At 34.3% G+C, this 12,083-nt stretch overlaps 1 protein-coding gene across 1 annotated transcript in view; it reads right to left on the bottom strand.

The window, feature by feature from the left end:
- Positions 1-12,083, bottom strand: part of MYOF (myoferlin) — a 65,984-nt gene that overhangs the window by 28,267 nt on the left and 25,634 nt on the right. Inside the window, exons 12-22 of the mRNA XM_010000044.1 lie at positions 11,969-12,078; positions 10,639-10,742; positions 9,655-9,723; positions 9,506-9,549; positions 9,041-9,123; positions 6,231-6,269; positions 3,627-3,751; positions 3,042-3,158; positions 2,528-2,705; positions 1,401-1,525; positions 785-891 (exon numbers count right to left, since the gene is read on the bottom strand). Coding sequence (XP_009998346.1) covers positions 785-891; positions 1,401-1,525; positions 2,528-2,705; positions 3,042-3,158; positions 3,627-3,751; positions 6,231-6,269; positions 9,041-9,123; positions 9,506-9,549; positions 9,655-9,723; positions 10,639-10,742; positions 11,969-12,078 — 1,101 coding nt within the window. The remainder of the gene's footprint in view (positions 1-784; positions 892-1,400; positions 1,526-2,527; positions 2,706-3,041; positions 3,159-3,626; positions 3,752-6,230; positions 6,270-9,040; positions 9,124-9,505; positions 9,550-9,654; positions 9,724-10,638; positions 10,743-11,968; positions 12,079-12,083) is intronic.

Here is a 12,083-nt window from a genome sequence, read left to right as displayed (position 1 = left end):
CTACACATTCAAATTAGAAAAATATTGTCTCCAAATGTATAGCTCGTAGATGAAACCAGTGCCTTCAGTCCAAGGTTGGCTCCTTTTCTTCACTTGAAATAGTAAATTCTCAGAAACTCAATATACAAATATGGTTTGTGTCTATGAAAAAAGTTATCCAACACTCTGGCACCAGAACATGGAAGAACTCTCAAACAAATCCCTCACACAGGACTTCCGAGTCACCAGAGGGCAGAGTAACTATTCACTGGAACCAAGAAATCCTATAGCATCACAAAAATGAGCTTTTTTTGAGTTGGTAGAGGCTTGTAGAAAAGGCAACTTTTCTAAGCTCAAAATACCTTTTACATTTTTTATTCTGGGTTTACCAGTAAATCATAGAATTTCAAAAGTAAAACTCTTCAGTTGCAGAAATACCGTTGAAACGTAGACAAACAAAAGGTACATGAGAAATTTTAAAAACAAGATTGTGAAAGGCAGCGGAGATCCATGATTTCACATTTTCAGAGCAGTTTTGCCTTAGATTTTTTTAAAGAGATGCTGTTTTATTACTGTCAGTGACTAAGATAAAGGAGAATTACAAAACTAGACAGATTACTTGATTTATAATATCCATGCTGGTTTATTACTTCAGAGACTTTTGGAATTCCAGTTCTCAGGTCAGTTTATAGGGGTAATCAGTTTTATAGTCCTTAGGATTTGTTTTCTGACTTAGTAAAGGAAATAGCAAAGATTCTGAGCAGGCCTTGAATGATGATGTAAAAGATAAAAAAGGTACTTTTACCTTATATCTTCTGTAAGTTCATCTATCAGGTTCAACCACATCTCAGCTAATTGATTTTCAGAAATTTTAGCCTGCATTCCTGATTTTAAGGTGGCTAAGTTGGATTGCTGAGGAATTTAAAAGAAAGAGTTTTGCACTTATAAACTTCCATTGTGGTATTATAGTCAATATGAGTTTCAATACTTTAATCTTATTTATCTGTATGTATAAAGAACAAAGAAAGACTCCTATGTTCAAACTTGATTCATATTTAACAGGACTATTGCTATGTTCTTTCTCACTATACTTACATGATCCTGCACCTAACTTCCAAAACAAGTAACAGTTCTACAGACTTAACATGCCATTCATCAACACCAAGGATTTTTCCTTCCTGTGGAAATTCCCTGCAGTTTCAAGCAGGAGTGTGTTGGGTGTTGCCAGAACACACACCTATGATTGGCAGTGTCATTTGTTATGCTAAGCTATGTTAAATTTTGAATAGGAAAAAAGGAGGGAAAAGCGTCAGAAAATTGCTCCATACTTTGCTCATAATGCACTTTCTGATTACAGCTCTAAATGAAAAAAAGTAAAAATGAAAAGCGTATCAGCAAAAGGAAGATTTTAAGTGTCTTACCAGTCTTTCAGCCATGTTCAGGATTACATTCACAGCATCTAATCTATGACTTATGTCCTCCCAAAAAGAAGTCAGCGTTACAACTGGCTTTGTGTTTGCCCATGGCAAGTAGTAATAATAATTACCTGATATGAAGCATTTGTATGTTAGAGTTAGAACTGATGGCATGAATACATACTGTAGACTATACAATTTGCTATATTTATTTCATTTATGTACTACAATTTATTAAGAACATACAAGCAGTCCAAACTTATCAAAGGATTTGTATGGTAAACTTCTACTCCAAGTTGTTTCAAAGGCTAATGGATTTTGTTCAATAAATTATCTTTTAGCATGTTCATTATGAGGGTGACCCACTATATATTAGGAAGAAATTTATTGCAATGAGGGTGGTGAAACAGTAGCACAGCTTGCCCCCAGAGGTGGTAGAAGGCCCATCCCTGGAAACAATCAAGGTTAGGTTGAATGTGGTTCTGAGCAACCTGATCTAGTCAAAGATGTCCCTGGTCACTAGATGTTGGACTAGATGACCTTTAAAGGCACCTTCCAACACAAACCATTCTATGATTTTTCCTCTATAACTTAGTGCTGTATATAGCACATTAATATAAGTGTATCTCTGAAATATTAAAATATTTATTTTCCAGAGTAAACCTGATTACTTTATTTTAATGCACAGAAAAAAACCAACCTTCTAAGAAAAGTCAAAATTTATTTTTCTGTAATGTAGCTAGGCTGTTTTCTTCTAGGCTGCCAGACACCTGGTTTAAAAACAAGTTTTTGTTTTATTCCAAATCAGAATGTTGAGAGTATTTTCCTTATTTAATCCCTAATTTTTAAAGTGTTTTTTTTTTTTTCTTGTCAATTTTCCTTCACACATCTAGCACATGGTCAAAAGATATCACTGAATTCTGTAAAAATTTCTTTAATAACCTCATAGGCTTTGCAGCATGTATTCCATAAATGTAGCTACACTGCAAAAGCTGTGAAGAGCCACATGTCCTTCTCTGTAATGTTTTCAGTAAGTTTTTTATGCAGTTATGGCTGTCATTCCAAAGCCATAAAATAGCACCTCAAAAAGAGAATATTGCATTATTTTATCCCCCTACCATCAGCACCCTTACCGTCAAAAACAGCACGACTGTACTGAGTTGTTGATGCCAAAGGTTTACAGGTGGTATCAAACTTGTTGCCATAGTTACCAATGCTAACTTCAAACTGGATAGGCTCACCAGTGTCTTGCAGCATGGTAGCAGAATGAAACACAGCAGCCAAGCAGAACTTCCGTCTGCGCTGGTATTTCTACAAGAACAACCTTTTTAGTTGCATTTCAGTATTTGTAAAACAAATAAAGAAAAATAATAGCAATTTTTAATTTGAAATAGTAATGTTAATATTTTTACTAGTTTCTTACAAGCAACCCAAAAGATACATAATTGTATAATAAATGACTGTATTTGAGGCAATAAAAATGTTTCATGCTACCAAGGTATGACATTTTCATAACCACACAATCAATAACCAGCTCTTTTAATGCAATTCAATTGTTTCAATTTTAGTAAGTTGCTTCATTCTCCAGAAATAACAAGCCAAGACACACCTCCAATTACCAACACTGACAATGAAACAAGGACTTACCTCAACAACCAGTAAGTCATCATTAGGAATCATCTCTAACTTTTTATTAATGGGTTTGCTTTCAAGTATTGTAGATAGCTCAACCAGAATTCTCCCTCTATAAGCAACTCCTTCTCCCTGTAACATAACCACACGTTGAAACCAATTTGATGTATTTCTCCTAAAGTAGCATATCCTTTCTTCAGCTGTACATGATTCTGGCTTCACTAAAGTGTTCTCAACACTTCAGGAGAGGCACGTATGTACACATTCAAACAAATGAAACACAGCAGTTAGCTTTAATTAATGCTAGAAGTGAAAAGTACATATTTACGAAATACAAATTCATGCAGAGATGCAGATAGTTAAGAGTCATCAAAAACACTGCTGCTCCCTCAAAACAGTTTCAAAATTAAAACAGATAAGAATGGAAAGCACATATTTCCTTTTATTAATAATAATAATAAGAAAATATTATTCAAAAAGCAACAGGAAAGGGAGTTCAATGCGAAACAAAAAACCAAAATAAATCCATTAAAATCAATTATTCACTGATTAAAAACAATTGAGATTAATCCTCTTATTAAAAATAATGAAGAAACTGACCTTTCCCAAGTTTAATTCATCATATGGGTCTGGGAATCCAGTGTATTCTCTTGGACTTCCATAAAAATTTAGGTAACAAGGCCCAAACGTTGGTAAAAAGCCAACTTCAGATTCTCCAGTGTTTACTAACAGAAAACATTACCATTATATCTTCGTTAATTATCATTCAGAGCCAGAAAAAAAATTTACATAACTACCAAACCGAGTAGAACAAGTGTTAGATATTAGTTAGGTATTAGTTATTAGTAAATTAAGAACACTTAATTCTCTAGATATACTATATGCATTTAAAATAATTATACCAGCAACTGTACTTGTTCCTAACCTCCTCCTTCATTGTACAATACTTACTGGATATAAATGCACTTATGTTAACAGAAAACATATTTTATAGAAATAAATGAAACTGAATAAAACAACATTTACAATAATTTGAATGCATAAGCCATTGTTTTAGTTATACAGCTACAAAAAAGATGGGCATCATAGTGAAAAAAACCCTACTGTTTAGCATAGTTAATCCTACTGTTCTAAGTGTTAGTATAATTTTTCTGTGATTGTACTTCAAGGTAAAACACAGACTAATGTAAACTCATAACTGCTACAGTTCATTGTTTCTCAAAAGCACCCTTTTCAGTATGCTAAAATACATACAAGACTGACAATCTGAAAGCTCATTTAAGTCTCACTTAATTCCCATGACAATAAGCTCTAATTTGCATATTATTCCATGACTAAGAAATCAGAATTTCCCCATGTCTTAATATAGTTAAAATAAAAGGATTTTGGTATTTTGTCAGTTTTAATAGCCAAGCTAGGAAACTACACCCCAATTTAATTTTTCTTACTACATTTATTTTCAGATATCGAAGATATTTAAGAACTTGAAAAGGTATTTCCATTGCTAATGCTTACTGTCACAACTTCACATTTTTCAACACTGTTCTGTTTTTTAGCAGCAAAATATTTAGGAAAGCCTCAGTTGCACTGCTCTTATCTTTTGGGCTTGCATTCATGCCTTGCAAATTTATTAGATGAATGAGTTTCTAAAAAGCTCTTTTGAGAGCCAATTAAAATCCATATTTAAGGGATTTAATTTAAGGGATTTAATTTTACTTAAGGGATTTAATTTAAGTAAAAAACACATGCCAAGCCTATTGATTGATACATTTTATGACTAGTGCAAAAAGAAACAGAATAAAGGTAAGTAGCACACATGCAAAAAAAAAATGTATACTTTTGAGTGTACAGGAAAGATTCTATGTTATTTTCCTTCTTGTATCCTAGCTTTTGTCTTTGAACAAATGATCCTAGTATAAAATAAGCTGTTACTCAGGTTTAAAACCTTGCAACTTAGAGTGACCTGCAGCAGAAAGAAGGATGTATTTATCACAGGAAAGGATGGCTGAAATAAGAAAGTGAAAATAAAGGATTTCATCTTGCATGACTTTGCCACTGTGACTATTTTTTATCCATATGGTGACATGCTGATGTAATTTGCTGTCAAATTTTTTTACATATTTTTGTCAAAACAAAAAGTCACATAAAATCTGCAAAATATGAAATAAAGATTTGCAATTCTCTATTTTGCATTTGGGTACTTTCTCATCCTTATATCTGAATCAGAAACCAATGAACATTTGAATGAAAAAGAATTCAGACTCTTGTTGGAATACTGTCCAATTAAAAAAAAAATTCTACCACTGAACTGCAGGTCAGATCTCAGTATGATGTGATTTAAGGTACAGATCTGTGTTGATTTAATACATTCGTTACTTACTGATGCTAATAAATACAAAATAATATAAATATAAAACCAACCAACCAACAAAACCAACCCAAACAAAAAACCCCCACAACTCTTCCAACCCTGGAATAAAAAGAATATTTAAAAATCTGTTTATACTTAAAACTCAGTTTCTATTTAGAAGGCTGATAATCATGTATTACAGAACATGATTCAAATCCATTACTTCAGACTTTAACTTAGTATTTCTTTATTAGGAAAAAAAAGATAGTAAATGGAGTATTTGTGACAATGAATGTTTTTACCTTTTTACCTTTCAACTGCACTCCAGCTGCACTTATTTCTCACTCTAAAAATATTTACCACGAAGTCTTTTAAAACTGATGTCAACCTAGACAGTTCCATAAAAAGCCATTTCTCCAGGTTTTTAAACAGAATCTGATTTTTTTTTTTTTCAGACTTCATCTACATGGCTAGATAAGTATAAGCAAAACAGCCACTAATTATTTCAGGGTGTTAGTTACTTCTGCAGGGCTCTGAAGCTGCAAATATATTTGCAATCTCACAGCCGAGTTAAAAATTTGCAAGCTATTGTTAAAGCACTTTATAATTGAAGCAACTACATGCTCAACTCTAAAATATAGCGTCAAGCACCAGCCACAGATACTTCTGAACCAGTTCCAATGCCAAAACTGTTCTATACAGTTAGTTATCTTTGATAGTCTTTAATCATAATAATGAAGTCTTTTAGAGAAGTAATTATTAAAAAATATGTTTTAAGATTATTGTTTTTCTTAGCCAATACTTCACAGTTTGGGCAAAGGAAAGTAAAATCAGTAACAGATGAAGATATAAACCTTCATATGATGAAATCTCTGTCCTCAAAGATGAAAATTCTATATTATGAAAAAATAATTAGTTACATGACAAGTGACAATAGCATTTTAAAAGCAAATACATCACAAATCAATCTGCTTTCATAGAATCATAGAATCATAGAATCATAGAATCTTAGGGGCTGGAAGGGACCTCGAGAGATCATCTAGTCCAACCCCCCTGCCAGAGCAGGGTCACCTAGAGTACATCACACAGGAACTCATCAGGTGGGTTTTGAATGTCTCCAGTGAGGGAGACTCCACAACCTCCCTGGGCAGTCTGTTCCAGTGCTCTGTCACTCTCACAGTAAAAAATTTTTTTCGGATATTCACCTTGAACTTCCTATGCTCCAATTTACACCCATTACCCCTTGTCCTATCACTGGTCATCACCGAGAAAAGCCTAACTCCGTCCCCCTGACACTCACCCCTTACATATTTGTAAACATTGATGAGGTCACCCCTCAGTCTCCTTTTCTCCAAGCTAAAGAGACCCAGCTCCCTCAGCCTTTCCTCATAAGGGAGATGTTCCACTCCCTTAATCATCTTCGTAGCTCTGCGCTGGATTCTCTCGAGCAGTTCCCTGTCCTTTGCTTTGAAAGTAAAGTTGCAGGGCTGGGAAAAATAAAGGTCATATGGGCTAGAATTCTGCTTCATGATTAGAATACGAAAGTATTCCTGTTCCTGAACAAATTTCAAAGAAAAAATTTTAAAAAAAGAAAAACGAAAGCACGTAGCTGAAAATATATTGATTTGATGCTTCCCTTTCAGGTTTGTATAGTCCTCCCCACAAAATAAAATTGTATTTTAAAAGTTATTTTAAAATCTCAAGAACATTTAAGAAAACCACTAAATTTCTGGGTCCATTATGATATCTTGATTTATGAAGATCATAGATTAGTTCAGTTTCACAATCCTTTAGAAGCCAGAACAGGCTTCAGGCATGGCACTGACCTAAAGAGAAGATAATGTGTGATTTTACATGGAATCGGCTATTTCAATGTCTGTATGTCAGACAAGAGAGAATCCAAATAAGATTTTCTCATTTATTAAGTGCCTGGGTTTGAAATACAAGTGAGCTGCCACTTAGCAGCAGTTCAAGTTACAGTTATGTGGGCAGTACAGCTGATATCTCCAGAGCTGAATTTTCATCAACAGCCCAGCTATTCTGACTTTGGTTTCCCATTGCCTTTTCTTTAACTCTTCATTTTCCTCTAGTTGTGTATGGGACATACAAAAAGACTGTTTGCACAAGTTTTACTTCAATGGCAGTACTTCTAAGAGAACTGTGTTATAAGCTTGAAGTTCTGTGACTGAAAATACTGTTACATCTGTATTAACCAACACTTGCTAAAGTCACTACAGGATTGGAGTCACTAAGCCTGTTTTTAAACTCCTGACATAGCTACCAGCATAAGGACAAATTAATCTGTCTCAGACAACAAGTACATATCATACAGATTTCATATACACAATAGAAAAGAGTAATTTAGATTCTCATTGTGGCAATGATGGAAATGGTTCTAAGCCAGTGTCCTTCAACCTAGTGAAGATAGTCAGATAAAGAAATGTTCAGCCTGTTTAGCCATGGACTTTACAATTCTGTATGGAAAATTAATATTCCATATTGTGTTAATTAAAAAGATAAAACGTTTTTTTTCTGGCAAAGTAGTGCAGAATCTTTGTCATGGAGCTGGCTCAATTGTGTGAAAGACCTTGCTACAAAAAGGACATTACAGATAGAAATCACAAAGAAATAATCTATAGTCAAAACATTGCATTAGAATATAAATGTAACAGAACTAAAAAACCCCACAAGTTCTCAAAATCTTGGCACAAAAAATGTTTCTGATAATATTGTAAAGAAGATATTGTCCTGTGGTGACAACACGTTAGGAACTTTATATGCTGCCTAACTAAATTTGTTCTTTAACAGTTAATCAGTTTTGGGTTTTAGTTGTTAAAAATTACATAATCCAGTCACCTGTACTGATTGAACCACAAAAATATATTGCCTGCCATTATAGCATTACAATAAAAAAAAAAATTAATTTGTTGAAGCTACTAAAATGAGGGTTACTAAGTAGAAATTCGGAGCAGTCAGGCAATGAGATGAGTACACTACTGGATCAGAGTAAAGACTGATCCAATTTCCCCTACAGCATCTGCAAGCAGGCTAGTAGTATAAAAGAAATAAGCAGGTGGTTCTAGATAGCTTCTGCAGGGTAGCTACTGAAGATAATTACTAAAGAATATTCCCTAGCTTCTAGGTTCTCTTCTCAGAGAAAGAATAGACATGCTTATACGGTGGCAAAAGAAGTCTTGTCTACTAATGCCCAACCAAGTACTGATTCTGAAACAGTAACTCTGGATTGCTTTTAAATTAAATGTCTCATTAAGTCTCTTAGCAAATGTGCATATCTTAATCATGATAGATTATGACATTGTGTATTTTTTTCAAATTTTGAGCAAGTACTCACAATTTTAATTTTTATATATATTCATATATAACTTTTTGTAATCTGCACTTTATATACCTAACAGAACACTGAATTTTTAATTAATTACTGCTATTTCCACAACAATGTGGTTTGAATATTAAAGTTTACTTTACTTTGAAAAGGCCCACAGCATGTTTTCTAGGAGCACTGTTTTGAAAACTTGAGAAAAATATAATCTTGTTACCACAGAATTGAGGAACTATAGGAAAAAATATTTCATAGAACACTGATCCTTGCTTTTCCTCATAACACAAGAAAAGATAGCAAATTATACACTACTCAATCAGTTACCTTCAACTTCTCTTCCAGAAGAAGCGATTTTTGAGAGACTTAAATATGTTGTTCCTACTACATCATTTTTTGTAAGACGATCCCTACAAAAAGAAAAAAAAGAAAGATTTTATTAAAATATAATGCCAGTCATTCTACATAGAAGCAGGTTACCAGTGACTAAATGCACTCCAGGATGGTACACATATATTTTGTATCATTTGGAACTTTTCAGTATTACTAACACAGATAATAATGGCTAGATATAAAAGTGGGCTGTATCATGAAAAATTCATCTGACTTCTAAATACTGACAGTGCTCAGTGCTCACTGCACAAAATTAATGATACTCCCATGTTACACTAATCTGGTAAAGAAAACATAAAGGAAGATACTTGCTTAAATACTCTCACAGACTGTAAAAATACCTAATTCACTTAATATAATCTACCTTGTTTAGTACTTTGATTTAAAGTCATAACTTACCAGTCAACAACTGCAAGTTTTATTTTCTCACACATCGAGGGAAACTAAAAAAAAATAATTAAAATATTCCATTACTTATTGCACTCTGAGATCCAGAAAGACACCTATTTCTACAGGAATTTAAAAGGAAAAGAAAAACAACACCTGACCTTGATTTGAAGATAAATAATTTGATTCCACTCTGGATTAGCATTTTTCTCAATTATATTTGTGCAAACCTGCAAAAATAAAATAAACTATACAGCCCATCAAAGATAAAACAGACAGAAAAGCATACACTAGTAATGATTGTAGGATAAATCATATTCCTTTTGATAAGAAGGGGGTTGCAGTTAATGATCAATCCTGAGTGGTTTATGCTGCATTAGTTTGCAATTGGTAAATCCTGCTAAACCAATCTGCACATGAAACGTTAATGACCATTGGATGGAAAAGAAAATCTTGAAACAGTGTTTAAACCTGACTGGAGTAACCTTACAGGAAAAAAAGCTTGTTATTTCCACTAGCTACAATTTAATGTGCTTTCACACTAGCACTGATCTACTTTATCACTGTGGAGAAACAAGATGAAAGAGTAACTTGATCCCCACTTGCTTTATGCAGATTTTAGAACATGAAGAACATACTCTGTGGTACCACCTATGTTATTTGCTAGTCACATCTAATGAAAATCCTCTATATTCACTGAGTGGGGCAACCTGACTACATAACATAATAAAGGACTGACATTTTACTTCTTAAAGAAAAAAACTGGCTAGCAATGAATATAGGCTGTGCTTCACGTCACATTTGGTATTCTAAGGAACACATTAGTAATAAAATGTACAAATGCAGTTAACCTGCTCAGAAAGATCTGTGCTATCAGTTACAAAGAACAATCAGGAACAACCAGTAGGTGAGCATCTAGCATGCATTAGATCCTAGCATTTAGTCATACATTCCTTTTATTAGTCACCAACTTTACACCCATTCTATTGTACCTTGTAGTTTGTCCTTATTTTATGAAGTGAACTTTGGGCCTAATGCTTTTTTATTTCCATAATTTCAGTAAAGTGAAAAATTTATAGCAGCCTATGAGGTCTGTTCTCAGGACTATGATTAGAATGCAAAGATTCAGATATTTACTAAATTACCTTTTTCCCAGCAAAAGAAACTTCTACAAATGGATCTACCAGGTTCTTCTTGTCTGCTTCTCCTCCAAATATCTCCTTGACGGTCTGTGCAAAAGCATCATCCACTGGAGAGGCAGAGAAGAAATTACATAACAATTTCACCAAAATTCAATTCAAATTTCACCAGCTGACAGATGGAGAGAGGGTAAGACTAATCTGATAAAATTCTGAGTGTTGCTCATAAAAATGAAGGATTTAGGATTAGGAGCAATTTCAACAAGATACATTTTTGAAACATCATAAGGAGTGCTGATGTGCTCCTGAATTTAGAGGCATAGTTGTATTTGAAAAATGTTATGTGTGTACCTGTAGACATTGTCATTCATTGTCACAGATAAAGGTGAGAAATTATGCTGAGAAGGGATAAAAAGCCACCTATATTCTATCAGAAAACACATGGCATATAGTGAGCGCAATTGCCTTTGTCTCAGCAATACAGGGTTAACACAAGCAAAATCTCACTAAACAAATTAGGGTCAAACTGCTTACAAGCTCCCCTGCCCTCCGAGGCTGTCTAGTTAAGCCTATGGTGCTCATCTTATAGCCCACAAACTGCATGCAGCTTTACAGGATACAGCTAGTTCCTAGCGGCCACTATTTCCTGTGGCCACTGAGGAGCAGGTTGCTGGCAATATAGATTGACTTGGCCATCACAGCAGCACCTGGCTGATTTCAGTAGTTCTGTGGCCTTTCCACAATGCAAAATAGCTGCAGCTATGAGCATCTATGAACAACTAATGGATTGCTGGAAAGAGGAAGGTGTAGTGGGCCATCAGTAGTATTACTTATCTACTACGATCTAAATGGCCCTGGAAAAGAGGGCTGCAGGAAACCAGCTGTCTGATAGTCTCTTCAAAGTGGCCAGGAATTGGAATCCAATAGAAAGCTGAGCACTGCATACTTGAGCTAGACATGCACAGAACATCCAGCTTATCTGCAGAGCAACTGTACTTGAATGTTAGTTACTTGCATGTAACTTCTGCAATTGGAGAAGAGATGATGAAGATGATCCTTTCCCACTACCAGAAGCTGTGGGGCCCACTCAGCAACAGATGAACATTACTAACCTAATAGGTAACACATTAAATTAATCCAAGAATTAAGCAGAAATACTGAGCATAATCAGAGGGTGTGAAATGGGCTACTTAAGCCATTACAGAATTATTGGCTCAAGTAGCAACGTAAAACACTCAAGATGTTTAATGTTCAAGGAATGTTTCTGAAAAGCCAAAACAAATATTTGTAATGCTAATCAAATACACTGACAGACAAGCAGTAAGAAGCTAAGTACTTTGTGGAATGTCCTCAGCTCTGTAGATTTTGAGAAGGAAAGTGACCCATCGAAGTGCAATTCCAGCAGGCAATAACAGGTTGCTTTCTACATCATCGTGTTCATTATCTCTTTC

This window comes from Chaetura pelagica, unplaced genomic scaffold, assembly GCF_000747805.2.
Source record: "Chaetura pelagica isolate M959 unplaced genomic scaffold, ChaPel_1.0 scaffold436, whole genome shotgun sequence".
NCBI lineage: Eukaryota > Metazoa > Chordata > Aves > Apodiformes > Apodidae > Chaetura > Chaetura pelagica.
The sequence above is the reverse complement of the archived record's forward strand: the minus strand, read 5'-3'. Positions and strand labels throughout refer to the sequence as shown.